The following is a 16,518-nucleotide window of genomic DNA, read 5'->3' as shown; positions in this document are numbered from 1 at the left end:
TGAGAAATTAGAGGTTCAACAATTATCTTACCTACATTTTATAAAACATATAGGGTCAAATATGTGCCAATACTCTACTGCTATAGAACCTTAGTCACTTTGCTGAACTAGTTGAAAAACAGAAACTTGGGGATCACCAGCATATTTATTGAATTTGAGCTATGGTATTATATAAGGTTATGGGAAGAGGTAGTGAATAGGTTCTAGGACATTGTCTTAGGGAATGTTTGCATTTAATGGGGATAAAGTAAGGGCCAGTCAGTGAAAGAGATTTTAAAAGGAGTAACTGATAAAGAAAAAGCTGAATGGGTCAATAACTCAAGAGACCAGAAGAGGGAAAAAGTGGCCAGCAAGGAAGATAAAATCAGGCTGTTATAATTGTTGTTGCTGTTGTTGTTCAGTTGCTAAGTCATGTCTGACTCTTTGCGACCCCATGGACTGCAGCACGCCAGGTTTCTCTGTCCTCCACTGTCTCCTGGAGTTTGCTCAAATTCATGTCCATTGAGTCATTTTTATATTTAACAATTAATAAGTTAGAGGATATTTGTCAAGAACACAGTATAAATAAAATGACAGGACAGGAAAACACAATTTTAGGCCAGAATTGAAATGGACATAAGAATTAGAGATAATGATTATGGATTAATTTGTTAGTGTTTTGGTAATGGTAATTGGCTCCTCAGGAAGATAGTTTTATGTGAGGAGGGAGTTTCTTAGGATGCACTTAGTTGAAGGCTTATGAGAGGGAGCCAAAATCTGTTGAGATCATGAGAAAGATAGTATAATTAATAGAACCTGAATCATATAGATGAGGGTTCAGTTAGAAATACAGGTGGAGAAGTTTGTCTTAGAAAACATTCCTTCATTCACTCATTCATTCAACATTTATTGAATGCGAAGACATGAAGGGATGATGTATTGAGATGGAAGCTGGGAATGTTTAACAAGGTCATGTTGGCCATCTGCCTTTTCAGTGAAACAGGATGTACTTAAAAATGAGTAAATTGATTGCTTGCAGATGCAGTTGCTTAAGGTATTACCATTCCACTGTGAGTCTTTTTAAATCCACATCAAACAATGTTATAATTTGTGTTTCAACTGTCAAACATAATTCAGAAAATTTAAGAGGGGAAAGGAAAGTCTGTTTATCCATATTTGTGTTCTTTCTGGTCTTCCTTCTTGATGTTCCAAAATTCTTTCCTACTTAGAGAATCTAGCCACTCTTTTAGAATAGATATAAATTGTCTTAGTTGTCTTTCATCTGAGAATTTCTTAATTTCGCCTGCATTTCTGAAGGATATTTTTGTTGGACACAGAATTCTGGGGTGGGTAGTTCTTTTCTTTCAGCACTTGAAAAATGGGCCACTTCCTTCTGGCCTTCATGTTTTATGATGAAAATCAACTGTTATTCAGTTTTTTCTTCTTTAAATGAGGTTGCTTCTCTCTTGCTTTTAAGATTTTTCTTTGTCTTTAGTTTTCAAAAGTTTGATTATAATGTGTCTTGGCATGGATTTGGGGGAGTTTATCTGGATTGGGGTTTGCTTGACTTCTTGACTGTAGGTTGACAGTTCTTGCCAAATTTGGGGAATTTTCAGGTGTCAGTTCTTCATATATTTTTTTCCAGCTCCACCCTCTTTCTGATCTCTTTCCGGGGACTCAGTAACAGGAATGCTGGATCTGTTACTATAGTCTCTCAGATTCCTGAGGCTCTGCTCATTTTCTTGTTCTGTTTGTTTTCTCTTTGATACGCAAATTGGGTAAGGTATTGGGTAAGGTATTGCTCTGTCTTCAGCTTCACTAATTCTTTCCTGTGTCCACTCCTTTCTCTTGTTGAGCCCATCCAGGAAGCTTTTCGTTCTAGATTTTATATTTTTCAGTTCTTAAATTTCCATTTGATTGTTCTTTATATTTTCCGTTTCTTTACTGAGACTGTTTTCATTTGTTTTAAGCATGTTTGTAATTGCTTGTTGAAGCATTTCATGATTGTACTTTTAAAATCTGTATCATTTCAGTACTGGCATCTGTTGATTGTCATTTCTAATTCAGGTTTAGATTATCCGGATTCTTGGTATTATAAATGATTTTTAACTGTGTTCCAGACATTTTGGGTAGGTCTTATGTTGTGGTTTTGTTTATATGATCTCTTTTAGCAGACTTTTTCTGACATCACAGCAGTGGTGAAAGAGGAGACTCCACCTCATAACTTGTAGGTGAAGGTGGAAGTTCAGGGTCTCTACTCAGCCTCGCCAGGGTGAGGTGAGCACGTAATTACTGCTGGATAAGGGATAGAAGTTCAGCACTGTACTGGAGCTCTGCTGATACCACCCTAGCTATGGACAGCGGCTTCCCGATTGGCCTCCACTGATATCGCTGATATGTCATGAAATTCTTGGCTTTGCATTCAGCTTCCTCTGACATCACCCCAGCAGGGAGGGATGGGGAGCAGAGGGAGTAGAAGTCTGAGCTCCTCACTGAGCCTTTGCTGATGGAGGTGGTGGTGGCATTGCAGTCATTTATGTGATGTTTGGCTCAAGTCAAGCAGTTCTTAACTAAAACCCTTTCATTTTGCTAGGTTCCCACCAACCCCCACTCCCCCATTTTATTTATTTATTTATTTTTGGCTGATGAAAGTAAGCTTCTCTTGGATTTTCTTTTAGTCAGTGGCAGTTGAGATTTCTGAATTGTTTTCTACAACACAGTCCCAGATATACAAAGTGAAAACAAAACTAGGCAACTCTCCTCTGTGTTGTTCCCCAGGTTCTGAGGCTCTCAGCCAGTTTGCCATCTCTCCATCTTACGGAGTCTCCTTATGTTTATATTGTATATCATGACCACGCTTTTAACTATACTTAATGAGACAAATAGGGTAGATTAGGCTTACTTCATCTTGTCTGGAATTAGAAATCCCATTGTACTTAACTTCAATTTTACTCTTAAAAAATGTTTTTTCTGGCTGTGTACATTGACTTAATTTTCTGAACATATCCTGTTATATTTTGATGCTTTGTGTCCGTGCGTGCTAAGTTGCTTCAGTCATGTCTGACTCTGCAATGCCATGACCATAGCCCGCCAGGCTCCTCTGTGCATGGGATTCTCCAGGCAAGAATACTGGAGTGGGTTGCCATGCCCTCCTCCAGGGGATCTTCCTGACCCAGGGATCGAACCCACGTCTCTTATGTCTCCTGCATTGCAGGCAGGTTCTTTACCACTAGCACCATCTGGGAACCCCATTTAGATTCTTTACCTTTGTCCATAAGATGGTATATTCCCTTCCAGTGCAGACATGGGTGAATTGATTTATCTAAGACTGATTTTTCAAAAATAAAAAATCACTACTAGACAGACTGAATATATAAAGCTTCTGCCTCCTTGTGGAATTGCTTAAATAGTCAAAGAATAGAATAGAAATCATTGGCTGTTCAGCTCATTACTTTTGAATTTTATAGTAGATTCAGTTTTCTGTTGTTAAGCATATGTAGATAAAATCCTAGGTCTCAGGGATTATTCTTTTAAATGTGTCCTCTTGGATTAATGTATTCAGTGGTCAATATTGTTTAAAAATAATGAATCAGAAACTTGACTCCTTGATTTTATTGACACTGTAAAACTTTTCTCCTTGAATATTTTGGGCTATTTCTCTATAACTTCTTGAATGGAGGGTCAGGCAGATAATCTGGTTCTTTACCAGTTTTTAAAATGCCATTCTGCTAAACAGTTCACATAAGCTCAATTATATTAGGAACCAGTGAAGTGAAGTTGTTCATAAAACACTTTATTACCCTGAGTCTTTGCAGCATTTGCTGGGTTTAGATAATAAACCTGCACATAGAAGTTACTTAATTTTTCTCTGTGCAATAATTTACATTTGTGAGCAGTAGCCCTAGTCATTTTCAAAGAGGGAAGAAATGAGATATTCCTACTACTTTGTCCAGTTTAACCTTAAAATGTTAGATGTGATTCCGTTCTATAAGAACTCTCCGTTTTTACTCTAGTCATGAATAGTGTTAATATTTTATGGAAATCACTTGATTTTTACTTTGAGTTATTGTATTAGTCATATTTTCATACTTCATTAAAAAGTGCTTGCATCTTTGGTGAGGGTGCTTGTCCCCAAAGTGAAGTGAAGTCACTCAGTTGTGTCTGACTCTTTGCAGCCCCATGGACTGTAGCCTACCAGGCTTCTCTGTCCATGGGATTTTCCAGGCAAGAATACTGGAGTGGGTTGCCATTTCCTTCTCCAGGGGATCATCTCGACCCAGGGATTGAACCCAGGTCTCCTGCATTGCAGGCAGATGCTTTACCCTGTAAGCCAGAGTAAACTCTTCTTGTCCCCAAGGCCATAGCTAATGGTCTACAATGTTAAACTGAGTTTAGAAGTTATACTGCAGACTTAAGGCTTAAAAATGAGGATGGATATCTGTTTGAAAGTAGAAGAGACAAAATATGGTTGTTCATTTTTTTTCTGTGGACTTTCTTCCAATATAAATTCCCCATCCCTACGGGTAATACTTGCTAATTGTTATGACTTCAGTAGTCAGCCACAATAGAAAAGTATTTCTGTATACTTTTTTCCCAAAACAAAAGTGAAAGTGTTAGTTGCTCAGTTGTGTCTGACTCTTTACGATCCCATGGACTGTACCCTGCCAAGTTCCTCTGTCCGTGGGATTTCCCAGGCAAGAATACTGGAACAATTGACCAAAAAGAGAAAAAGCATCATGTTGTAAGGATAGATTAAAGAGAAGAAGCACAGAAGTTTAATAATGTATTACACTTCAAAGTAAAGAAGGAGGCTGGGAGGGTCTTGGAGACAATATGCACAGTGTGGTCCCTGGAACAGAGATTAGCATCCCTCAGAAGCTTGTTAGAAATGTAGAACCTTAGGCCCTACCTCAGATCTTCTGAATCAGTATCTGCTTTCTAACAAGATTCACAGGTGATTCCTGTGTACAGTACTTTAATCTAAACCTCAGCTCACTGGCAGAGTGACTAACCTTGGGTAAGTGTTTAGCCATTCTGGGCTGCAAATTTATTTGTAAAATAAGACTAATAATAGTACTTTGTTTTTTTGTCTTTTGATGATGGTTAAATATGATAATTTCTTTAAAGCACTTAGAAGTGTCCTACACCTCAGCAGAGGTTATACTGAGGTATCAGTTTTTCTTTTACCAACAAATCTGTTTTCATTTGCAAAAATTGTCATTGAGTGCCAAACTAGATATATAATTTGGACCTCAGTGTTTAATCTCGGGAAATGTCTTCAAATATTCTAATTCAGGTATCTTCCTGGTTGTAAGCATTTAATTGTGCAATAGGTGATGGTGGTCTGTCTGACTCTTAAAAGAACTCTAATAAGGAACTGAAAAAGGGAGAGATGACAAGCACAAAGCTGATAAGAGCTGGAAGATGAACTTTATAAGGGAAGCATAATGCCCCTGGATTACTTAGTATGGAAAAGAGATTTAAGGGACCTCTTACAGTCATTTTACATTTCCACTCAGAAATGGATGATCTTACACAGCAGCATAAATAGTTCAAGCAGACAAATAAAGACATATGAAGAGAGAGAGGCGTGTCATATATATTGATGTTGATAGTTCATGAAGGGTTTTAATTTAATTACAAGAACAAAACTCCTCTTCTTGAAGGTAGGGAGCAGAATGAGATGACTGCTTTCTAAGGTGCTTTTAGCCTATTCTCTTCAGTCTAGGGAGCTTAGTGTGCAAACTCTTTTCAGTGGTCTGTGTTGTCAGGAATTTACCCCTTTGGAAATTTGAAATGTTCAAGTGTTCATCATTGTTACCATAGTTTGCCTTATAAAGTAGCTTCTAGTGAGGGAGGGGTGTGATAACAACCTTCTTTTCTACAGTTCTAGGCTGGCTCCTGTAACTCAAGAAAAGTTGTATTGATTTAAAGCAGGCTTCCAAATGGCTGCTTTAAATACTTATCCTGCAGGTCTAGTTGCAACATGGGACCTTTACACAAAAGATATGTTTTAAGCAGGTTAGAAGCTAGATAAAATGTGTGACTTTCACTAGAAATGTTTTTGCAACCTTGTCTTTAATGTTTACCATGATATCTTGAAAAGACATGTATCCTTAGAGTGTTATGTGGAAAGGAAACTGGTATTAAGAGTTAAAATTCTAAGCAACCTAGTACATTGATAGCCTGCTTTTTAAGGTATCTGCATATGAACTTTTAAATAAGCATATTTACCTTCAAAGTTAGAGAAATAAATTTTGGGTCTTCATTTACATAGCTTATTTTCTGAAAAACCTCAGAGTTCAGTGATCTGAGCAAAGACATGGTGTAAAGCTTTACTCTTAGTTCCAAGTCTGTTTCTGCCCCATTTTCTGTGACTCTGCAAGAAATAAGGTAAAGACTATAATGCTAAGAAAACTCCCAGAAAGCTAGTTATTAATATATACTCTAATTAGATATTTCAATGGCTTGTGTTTTTCAAACAGAACAAGTAGAGTCCAGAAGAAAATGGGTGAGGTGTTTGACTCTTCTTTCCTTTGTAAGTGTCCATAACATCGAGTTTTCCCCTGTTTGATTTGGAGATTTATTTCCCTTCCTAACAGGTTACTGTCGTCAGGAAATTGAAAAACACTGTGGCCATGCACCTAATTTGCCATGAATTTCTCTTTTAATTAGATGGAAAATTTCAGACTTGTATCAGTGGGTTGTACCCCAGTACAGATCACAGTTTAATAAAAGGGTATCAACATTCATATGAAATTTTTGTCTAGCTCTCCTCATCAGTGCATCTTGGTATCAGTTTTTCTTTTACAAACAACTCTGTTTTCATTTGCAAAAATTGTCATTGAGTGCCAAACTAGATATATAATTTGGACTTCAGTGTTTATCTCAGGAAATGTGCCCCTTTTTTTGAAAAGGAAAATAAGGTAGTGATTGTACAGTGAGAAATATAACACGATCAGAAACCATTTTTGCTTCAAGATAGGAAAATCTTGTGATGTCAGAACAATTTAAAGTTTTTAATAAATTTGTATTTTTAGGTGTCTTCTTGGCTACAGACCACACAGTGTATCTTTGCTTTGTTTTGATTCCAGATCCAAACCTCACATGAAATTGAGGCCCTCCTTCACTCCTTTACATTTATGCCTTTATTCATTCCTGTAACATTTTAAAAATGACTGCTATGTATCAAAGAGATAGCAAGCTTAATATACTATGATTTCAGAAACACACAGGCCACTTCAACTGATAGTAATATAATCATATAGTTTTAGCTGTATCTATTTACTATAATAAAAGTACTTAACTCTGCCTGAAGTTCAAAGTTAGGAAAAGGTGACATAAAGCTAAGTTTGAAAGGATAAGGAGGAATTTCGTAGAATGGGGATCAGGCAAAACATTTTAAGCAGAATATACAGTATGTGCTGTCTTTATATATTAAGTAGTATGTTGGGGTACAGAGTGAAGGGAGTCCCTGCCATAGTGAAGCTCTTTGAGTCCTAGATTTCCTTGAAAGCTTGTGACTAATGGATGGAACAAGGTGACCCTGAGTAAAAACAGCTCTTTCTTTCCAGGATCTTCTCTCTGAAGTGAAATAGAATCTATCAAAACAGTGGGGGAAGTTGTTCAGTTCAGTTCAGTTCAGTCACTCAGTCGTGTCCGACTCTTTGCTGCGACCCCATGAATCGCAGCACGCCAGGCCTCCCTGTCCATCACCATCTCCTGGAGTTCACTCAGACTCACGTCCATCGAGTCAGTGATGCCATCCAGCCATCTCATCCTCTGTCGTACCCTTCTCCTCCTGCCCCCAATCCCTCCCAGCATCACAGTCTTTTCCAATGAGTCAACTCTTCATATGAGGTGGCCAAAGTACTGGAGCTTCAGCTTTAGCATCATTCCTTCCAAAGAAATCCCAGGGCTGATCTCCTTCAGAATGGACTGGTTGGATCTCCTTGCAGTCCAAGGGACGCTCAAGAGTCTTCTCCAACACCACAGTTCAAAAGCATCAATTCTTCAGTGCTCAGCCTTCTTCACAGTCCAACTCTCACATCCATACATGACCACAGGAAAAACCATAGCCTTGACTAGATGGACCTTAGTTGGCAAGGTAATGTCTCTGCTTTTGAGTATACTACCTAGGTTGGTCATAACTTTTCTTCCAAGAAGTAAGCGTCTTTTAATTTCATGGCTGCAGTCACCATCTGCAGTGATTTTGGAGCCCAAAAAAATAAAGTCTGACACTGTTTCCACTGTTTCCCCATCTATTTCCCATGAAGTGATGGGACCGGATGCCATGATCTTCGTTTTCTGAATGTTGAGCTTTAAGCCAACTTTTTCACTCTCCTCTTTCATTTTCATCAAGAGGCTTTTTAGTTGTGAACCAACTTGTATTCTGGCGAGAGTCACTGTAGCTGCCTTAATGTCATCTCTAACTGGTGTGGCCTCTGCAGCATTGGGCCCAGTTGACACATCTTTTTATCAGTTCCTCTTCTCTGCCTGCCCTTTACATGTGGTTGTTACATTGGCCCTCTTCTCTTAATTTGAACATTTCTTTCTCCAGAAGGGTTTCCTGGTTCCTCGGTTATTTGGGTCCCCTTAGGAAGTACTTGCATAGGACTGCATTAATATTCTTGCTGTTGCTTTCATTCTCTGTTATCTTAAGTATGTGCTGCTTACCTGCCCTCCTTGCTGGATGACAAGCTCCCTGCAGAAGACAGTGTTGGTCTTGTTCATCATTGTGTGTCCAGTACCTGGCAAAGTCTGGGGTATTAATGTACTCAGTAAATATTATTCAATAAATATTTATTGAGCACCTATTATGTAGGCTAAGGAATTCAGCAGTAAACAAAATAAGTATTCCTGCCCTCATGATACTTATTTGTTGAATGAATGAAAGAATGAACAAATGAACAAAACTGAATACTTTCCTAGACAGTGTTAAACATTCTCATGTCTTTGGCCACCGCATACAAAATGATTAATTACCAAATCTCTATTTATGCTGAGACCTCTTCTCTGAATTCCAGGCCCAGGGCTTCAAGTGTCCCAGTTGGGCATCTCAGTGAATTGCTCCCCAAGCATCTCCAACTCAGTGTGTCTAAAGCTCCACCCCTTCCCCCATACCTTTTGTTTGTTCTTCATTGCCTATCTTGGAAAATGGAAATGTGCATCATACAATTTTCTGCTCAATTCATAAGCTGATTTTGTCTTAAATTTCCCTCTTCAGCCAAATCCCCCCTATTTCCTACTATTATTACTTCAACTCGGACAAATCCCCTCTATTTCCTACTATTATTACTTCAACTCGGACCCCTCTCATCTGTTCCTTTAGACTTGTAGCCAATTCTAGCTGGTTGCCTTCATTCTATCTTCAAGCCCCCCAATCCACCCTTCACATTCCTACTAAAGGGATCTTTACAATGTACAAATTGGTTGTAAGATATCAATGGGTTCCATAAAAATAAAATTCAAACAACTTAGTATAACATTCAAGATCTGGCCTCTGTGTCTCTGCAGCCTCTTCACTCATTCTCCTTACTCTCAACCAGTCAGCCACCCATGCTGTCATATTTGCAGTTCCCTTAATGTGCAAATCGGGTTCTTTTCTCTATCCTTTGCTCCGGATGACCTTTCAGCCAAGGTTACTCTCCTTCCTTCCTACCCAGTGCATCTGTAAACTCCTTTTCCAGGATTCATTTCATTTAATATACTATGAAAACAAAAAAAACACAGGGAAGATTTTTTTTTTACAACTTTTTATCATGACAGTTTTCAAATATATCAGTTCAGTTCAGTTCAGTCGCTCAGTTGTGTTTGACTCTTTGCAACCCCATGGGCTGCAGCATGCCAGGCTTCCCTGTCCATCACCAGCTCATTGAGCCTGCTCAAACTCATGTCCATGGCATCATCGAGTCGGTGATGCTGTCCAACCATCACATCCTTTGTCGTCCCCTTCTCCTCCTGCCCTTAATCTTTCCCAGCATCAGGGTCTTTTCCAATGAGTCAGTTCTTCACATCAGGTGGCCAAAGTATTGGAGCTTCAGCATCAGTCCTCCCAATGAATATTCAGGACTGATTTCCTTTAGGATAGACTGGTTGGGTCTCCTTGCAGTCCAAGGGACTCCTAAGAGTCTTCTCTAACACCGCAGTTCAAAAGCATCAATTCTTCGGTGCTCAGCCTTCTTAATGGTCCAACTCTGAATACACGACTACCAAAAAAACCATAGCTTTGACTAAATGGACCTCTGTTAGCAAAGTATTATCTCTGTCAGCAAAGTAATGTCTCTGCTTTTTAATATGCTGTCTAGGTTTGTCATAGCTTTAAAGCTATGGATTAATCTGCCATGCTTCCAGTTTCCCCCCTTTTATTTGCAATGAAGTGATGTGATCAGATACCATAATCTTAGTTTTTTGACTGTTTTAAGTTTTAATCCAGCTTTTTCACTCCTCTTTTCACTTTCATTGAGAGCCTCTTTAGTTCCTTTTCACTTTCTCCCATAAGGGTGGTGTCATCTGCATTTCTTCTAAAGGATTCTTGCCCACATTAGTAGAGATAATGTTTCTGAATTAAATTCACCCATTCTGTTCCATTTTAGTTCGCTGATTCCTAAAATGACTATGTTCACTCTTGCCATCTCCTGTTTGACCACTTCCAGTTTAGTTTGCTTGATTCATGGACCTAACATTCCAGGCTCCTATGCAATCTTGTTCTTTGCAACATTGGACATATGCACAGCTGGGTGTTGTTTTCGCTTTGGCTCCATCTCTTCATTGTTTCTGGAGTTATTTCTCCACTCTTCTCCAGTAGCATGTTGGGCACCTACCAACCTATTTCAAATATATAGAAAGGTTAACAAACTCATGCAATGAACCACCCTATACCTGCTCCCAAGATTCCACACTTGTTGACATTTTGCTCTTTTTGCTTTGCCTCCTCATATGTTTATTTATATATCTATATATATACATGCACACAAATCTATGTACATATTTATGTTTTAGTTCTATTATACATTTATATAAATAAATTTACTTACAGATATAAAATTTATTTTGCGCTTTTTCTTCCCTAAAGTGGCAGCTGTTATATGTCACCCTAAATATTTCACACACATAAGAATAATATTTCTCTTTATAAATCACCTAAGAAAATAAGCATTAATTCTATAATAACTTTTCCTGAGTCTATATTCCAATTCTCCTAGTTGTCCCAAGAATGTCTTTTATAGCTATTTCTCTTCCTGAGCCAAAATTCAGTCTGATTGATGGGTTGTATTTGGTTGTGTCTTTGATCTCTTAATCTAGAATAGTCCTACCCTCTTTCTTCCAGATAACTTGACTTTTTGAAGAGTTCAAGTGCTTTGCAAAATCTCCCACATTGTGGATTTGTCTGATTGTTTGCATGTGGTGTAACTTATCCTTTTGTTTCTTTCAATTCCTGTTAAATGGGAGTTAGATTTCAGATTTGGTTGGATTCAAGTAAAGCATACTTGGCAAAAATATGTCTTAGGTGATATTCCCTGGTTCAGACACTAGGAAGTACATAATTTCTGCTTGTTTCACTACTAGTAATCCTAAATTAATTTACTTTGTTTAGGTGATGACTACCAAATTTTACCATTTAAAGGTCATTTTCTTCTTTGCTGTAAATAATCTTAACACCATACAAATTTCTTATTTATTAACCTTTTACCTACTGATTTTAGCATCAACGAATGAGCCTCACCTAAATTAGTTATTACATTGGGGATTACAAAATGGTGATTTAAAAAATTTTACCATTCCTTCTATATAATTAACATTTTTCTATAAAGAGGAACTTTAATTTTTTCCCCTTTCACTCTTTTCTTCTTTTGTGAAGTATCAGAATAGACTGGTGAATTTTTGTTTACTTAATTTGCTATTAATGAGTCATTCTTTTTGATGCTCAGTTTATCCCAAATTTGGCCAAAAAGCCCGAGCCGAGAGGGACTGAGAGTTCCCTTTAGATCTGCTGCTGTTTCTCTTGATATGCCCTCATCTATTTGTTTTAAACACTTTCTTGCATTAGAATAAGAGTTTAGGATCACTTTGTACCTTCCCTGTCCCAGCCATTGAAATCAGTCTTTTTTCTAAGGAGTCTTGGTTCCCTAAAAAGGAGTTTTATTTTCAGAAAAAAAATATATATTTTTTCTGTTTTGTCTTCTCCCGGAGACCTTTCTTCATTTCATTTTGTATTAGATCAGGAATTACATAGTAAACCACCAGATTCAGGTGTCCTAGACATCTGAGGCAAGGGTGGGCTGGGGTAATGGGAGTGGTCTCCACTGCACCAGAAGAACGATTCCAGTTTAATAAGACAGTTAGTTGCTTAGGCAACATGCTAGTAGCATATGCTGTCTTCTGTTCTTTCTTTTTCCACCCTTGATTTTTCTCTCACAGAGTTTTTTAATCTTTCATCTCCCTATTCATTCTGCCTCAATCTCTAGTTTTAGTATTTTTCTATATAATGCATTTTGGGGTTAAAGGCTTTAAGCTTTGCAGAATCACCATTTCCAGCAGCTGTTTCAGCAAATTAATTTGATGTTTAGATTTTGATATGATAGTGCTTAATATTAATTTATTTTTCTGTTGGGAAGCTTTATTTCTTTAATGAGATCATAAGGACTGCTGTTTCTCTCAGCTCTTGAATCACAGTTGAGCAGACCTGCAGTGCTGGGTTCACATCGTGGTTGGTGCACACCTTCCCTTAGGTTGAATTTCATCCATCTGTTGCATTCTGCCCCGTCTGTTGGCCAGGATTGAGTTAAATATGTCTTCTTTCTCAGTATCTCCCATCCTCCCGCCATCAGTTAAGAAGGCATTTTACCCACATTTTCCTTACATAAATCTCTCTACAGATGGAGGATTGTAGTCTCATTGTGCTAGGGAGGAAGGAAAATTACTGTTTTGCATGTACATATATTTTGGATTTTACAGGAAAGGGGAGGATGTTTCAAAATCTGGTGAATCAATACAGATATAAAAAATTGATAAAGTTAGGACTGCCTATTTTATATTCTGCCACATAGCATGTATTTAAATGAATTTGCCTATAATTTGCCTTCAAATGCTGACATTTAACTCTTAAGCTGTATAATTGTGCTAACTTTTTCATGAATAAAATTCATATTCTGTGTCCAGGCTAATATGTTCATCTACTATAAACATTATTGCCTATGGTAACAGCTAGAATAAAAAATTCTTTTTATATACATCATATAGTTGGCAGAGACTCTTGGGACTGCCACAAATCATTCCTGTCTTTTTGAGATTGCTAAGAAAAAGTGTGGGAATATAAAACCAACCTGGTTTGATGTAGATTGACTTTGAGAAGATATTAGTTTATTTAGACCACTGTATATTGTGTCGTTATTGTTTTTTAAGATGCTGAGTGTTAAACATTCTCTTCTATTTAATATATTCTTTAGCTTAGTAACCAGCCATTCATTATGAACCAGCTCCTATCCTACAAGCCATCTCTGGCTCCTTTTTTGTTAAAGGTTAATAATGAGAATAATGAAGCAATTGGTTATTTATGCAGTCAGGATTGGCAAAAGTTATTAGAATAGGAATCTGCCCAGGAGCAATGATTAGGTTATGAAAATGTTAGGAAGAATACTGAAGCCAGTCACCATTTTTGACATTTAAGAAATACTACTCCCACCCTTAATCATGATGGCCTGTTATAAAGGTATTTATACAGACGAATCTCATTGGACAGTAATTTTATACAAATAGCATTCATAATTAGGTGTTGAGGGGAGACTCAGAAATGATCTGAGAGAAAAATGGGCCTGGGGAAGGAATTACCACAATGAGAAGTAGGAAACAGAGAACTCACCCATGAATAGAATTACCTGTCTCCCAGTCACCTGATCTATGCAGTTTGAGCATCTTCTTCTTGAGTATTTTGCAAATTTGAGAAGCTGTGGGAGAGGGTAACCCCAAGTTAGGTTGCCGTGTTCTACATGCTAGACTGTAAAACACGTAGGGAGGTATATGGGAAGAAAATTTTCTAATGTTGCTTTTATTAATGAAATACTGAGTTAACTGACATGCAAAACCAAAGAGAGCCAAATCTTATTATAATCTTATGTTTAGTATAGTTAGAACTTTCTATGTAAATTAGGCAGTGATTGCTTTGACCAAAACAGTTTAATCACTTCTACTCTGAATTTTTGTTAACAGCTATATTGAGATATAATTCACATACAATAAAAATCACCTGTTTGCAGTATACAGTTCAGTGGTTTGAGTATATTCCCAAAGGTGTGCAAAGACAAGCATCTAATTCTAAATCATGTTCATTACCTCCGCCACAAAACTCATACCCATCAGCAATTGCTTCCTGTTTTCCTCCTCCATCTTTTGGTAACCACTAATATACTTTCTCCCTATATGGGATTGCCTATTATGGACATTTATCTCCCTGCCCTTTAATTCATATAATGAATATTTCAGAAAATTGGAGAAAGGGGCAGGAAATGAACATGGATAAATATAACTCTTATTTGTGATCTGGTATACTTAAAATTGGTAAAGAATCTACCTGCCAATGCAGGGGGCAAGAGACATGCCTTTGATCCCTGGATCTGGAAGATCTCCTAGAGTAGGAAATGGCAACCCACTCCAGTATTCTTGCCTGGAAAATTCTATAGATGGAGGAGTCTGGCGGGCTTCGGTCCATGGGGTCGGGTCAACAGGACTGAGTGACTTAGCACACACAAATACACACACATGCTTGGAATTAAGTTTTCTTTTCCCTGGCCGTGGCTCTTTGGAAGATGTATTTTAAACAAGAACAGTAGCATGCATAGAATATGTAGCCTTTTGTGTCTTAACTTCTTTAGCATATTAATGTATTCAGGGTTCATTCATACAGTAGCATGTAGTGATACTTTGTTTCTTTTATGATTGAAAAATATTTCGTTTTATAGGTATACCACATTTTGTTTATCCATTTATCACTTGATAGACATTTGAGTTTTCACTTTTTCACTGTTATGAATAATGCCACTTTGAATATGCATGTACAAGTTTTTGATGTGAACCTATATTTTCAGTTCTCTTGGAGAATTGGAGTGGAATTGCTGAGTCTTACGGAAACACTGTGTCTAATTTTTTGAGACATTGCTAAATTATTTTCCAAAGCAGCAGCTTTTTACATTCCCCTCAGCTATGTAGGAGGGTTCTGATTTCATCATATTCTTGCCAGCACTTGTTATTGTCAGTCTTTTTGATGATAGCCATCCTAGCAAATGCAAAGCGGTATCTCAGTATGGTTTTGATTTGCATTTCCTAGTGGTTAATGGCTAATAATGTAAAGTATCTTTGCTTACACTGCTTAGACATTTGTATATTTTCTTTTGGGAAATGTCAAAGTCCTTTGCCCATTTTTAATTAGGTGATAGTTTTTTTATTGTTGAGTTATGTAACACCTTCATGGGCTTCCCAGGTGGCACTAGTGGTAAAGACCTGGCAATTCAGGAGACATCAGAGATGCAGGTTCCATCCCTGGTTTGGGAAGATCCCCTGGAGGAGGGCATGGCAACCCACTCCAGTATTCTAGGCTTGGAGAATCCCACGGACAGAGGAGCCTGGCAGGCTAGAGTTCATGGGGTCACAAAGACTCGGACATGACTGAAGCAACTTAGCATGAACATGCACATAACATCTTCATATTTATGGATACCAGACCTTTACCATTTGTTCAGTTCAGTTCAGTCGCTCAGTTGTGTCCGACTCTTTGCGACCCCCTGATGATTTGCAAATATTTTCTGATTCTAGATGTTGTCTCTTCAATTTCCTAATAGTGTCCTTTGAAGCACAAAGTATTAGAATTTGAACTCCAATTTATTTATTCTTTGTTGCTGTGCTTTTAGGTGACATTGCCTAATCCAAGGTCACAAAGATTTTGCTTTTATGAAACTTATAGTTTTAGCTATTACATTTAGGTCAGTGATCCATTTAAAGTTAGTTTTATTTATGGTATGAGGTGGGGGTCCATCTTTTTTTTGCATGTGTTTGCATTTGTTCTTATTTATTCAAATTTAAAGATTTGAGAAAGAAATATTTAAATAGGGTGAACATTGTCACTCTCTGAATCATTATTGTTTCATGATTTTGAGGGGGATACATGTGCTATGTTCATCTGATGACTATACTTACCTGCACTCTCACCAAGTATGGTTGCATTTCTGCTTCTATTTTGTTTGTTGAAATCTGAAATACTACCCTGCTGGATGCAGTTTAAATCCATTCATTAGTTTTTTCCCTTAATTTGCAATCTCACCTCTTCAGTTACAATATAAAGAATGCCAAGAACTTCTAAGTCTCTATCAGAAGTATCTATCAGAACAGCAGAAGAAGCTCACTATGTCTGTCTCAGAACTTGGTGCTGCTAAAATGCAGGAACAACAGGTAAGTGTCTTACTTCTTACTTTGTTCTTTAATGGATCAACCAGATGTCAGAAGAGTCATTTGGCCTCTTACTTTAATTGTCTCACTGTATACATTGTC

General features: G+C 37.6%; 1 protein-coding gene across 3 annotated transcripts in view; it reads left to right on the top strand.

The window, feature by feature from the left end:
• KIAA1328 (KIAA1328 ortholog) overlaps positions 1–16,518 on the top strand; it is a 424,271-nt gene that overhangs the window by 152,742 nt on the left and 255,011 nt on the right. For 2 of the 3 annotated variants that reach the window (XM_068993876.1, XM_068993874.1), the window contains exon 6: positions 16,292–16,419. In XM_068993876.1, the coding sequence (XP_068849977.1) occupies positions 16,292–16,419 (128 nt within the window). The remainder of the gene's footprint in view (positions 1–16,291; positions 16,420–16,518) is intronic. The other variant, XM_068993877.1, reaches the window with a different exon arrangement.

This window comes from Capricornis sumatraensis, chromosome 21, assembly GCF_032405125.1.
Source record: "Capricornis sumatraensis isolate serow.1 chromosome 21, serow.2, whole genome shotgun sequence".
In the NCBI taxonomy this organism is placed as follows: domain Eukaryota; kingdom Metazoa; phylum Chordata; class Mammalia; order Artiodactyla; family Bovidae; genus Capricornis; species Capricornis sumatraensis.
The sequence above is the reverse complement of the archived record's forward strand: the minus strand, read 5'-3'. Positions and strand labels throughout refer to the sequence as shown.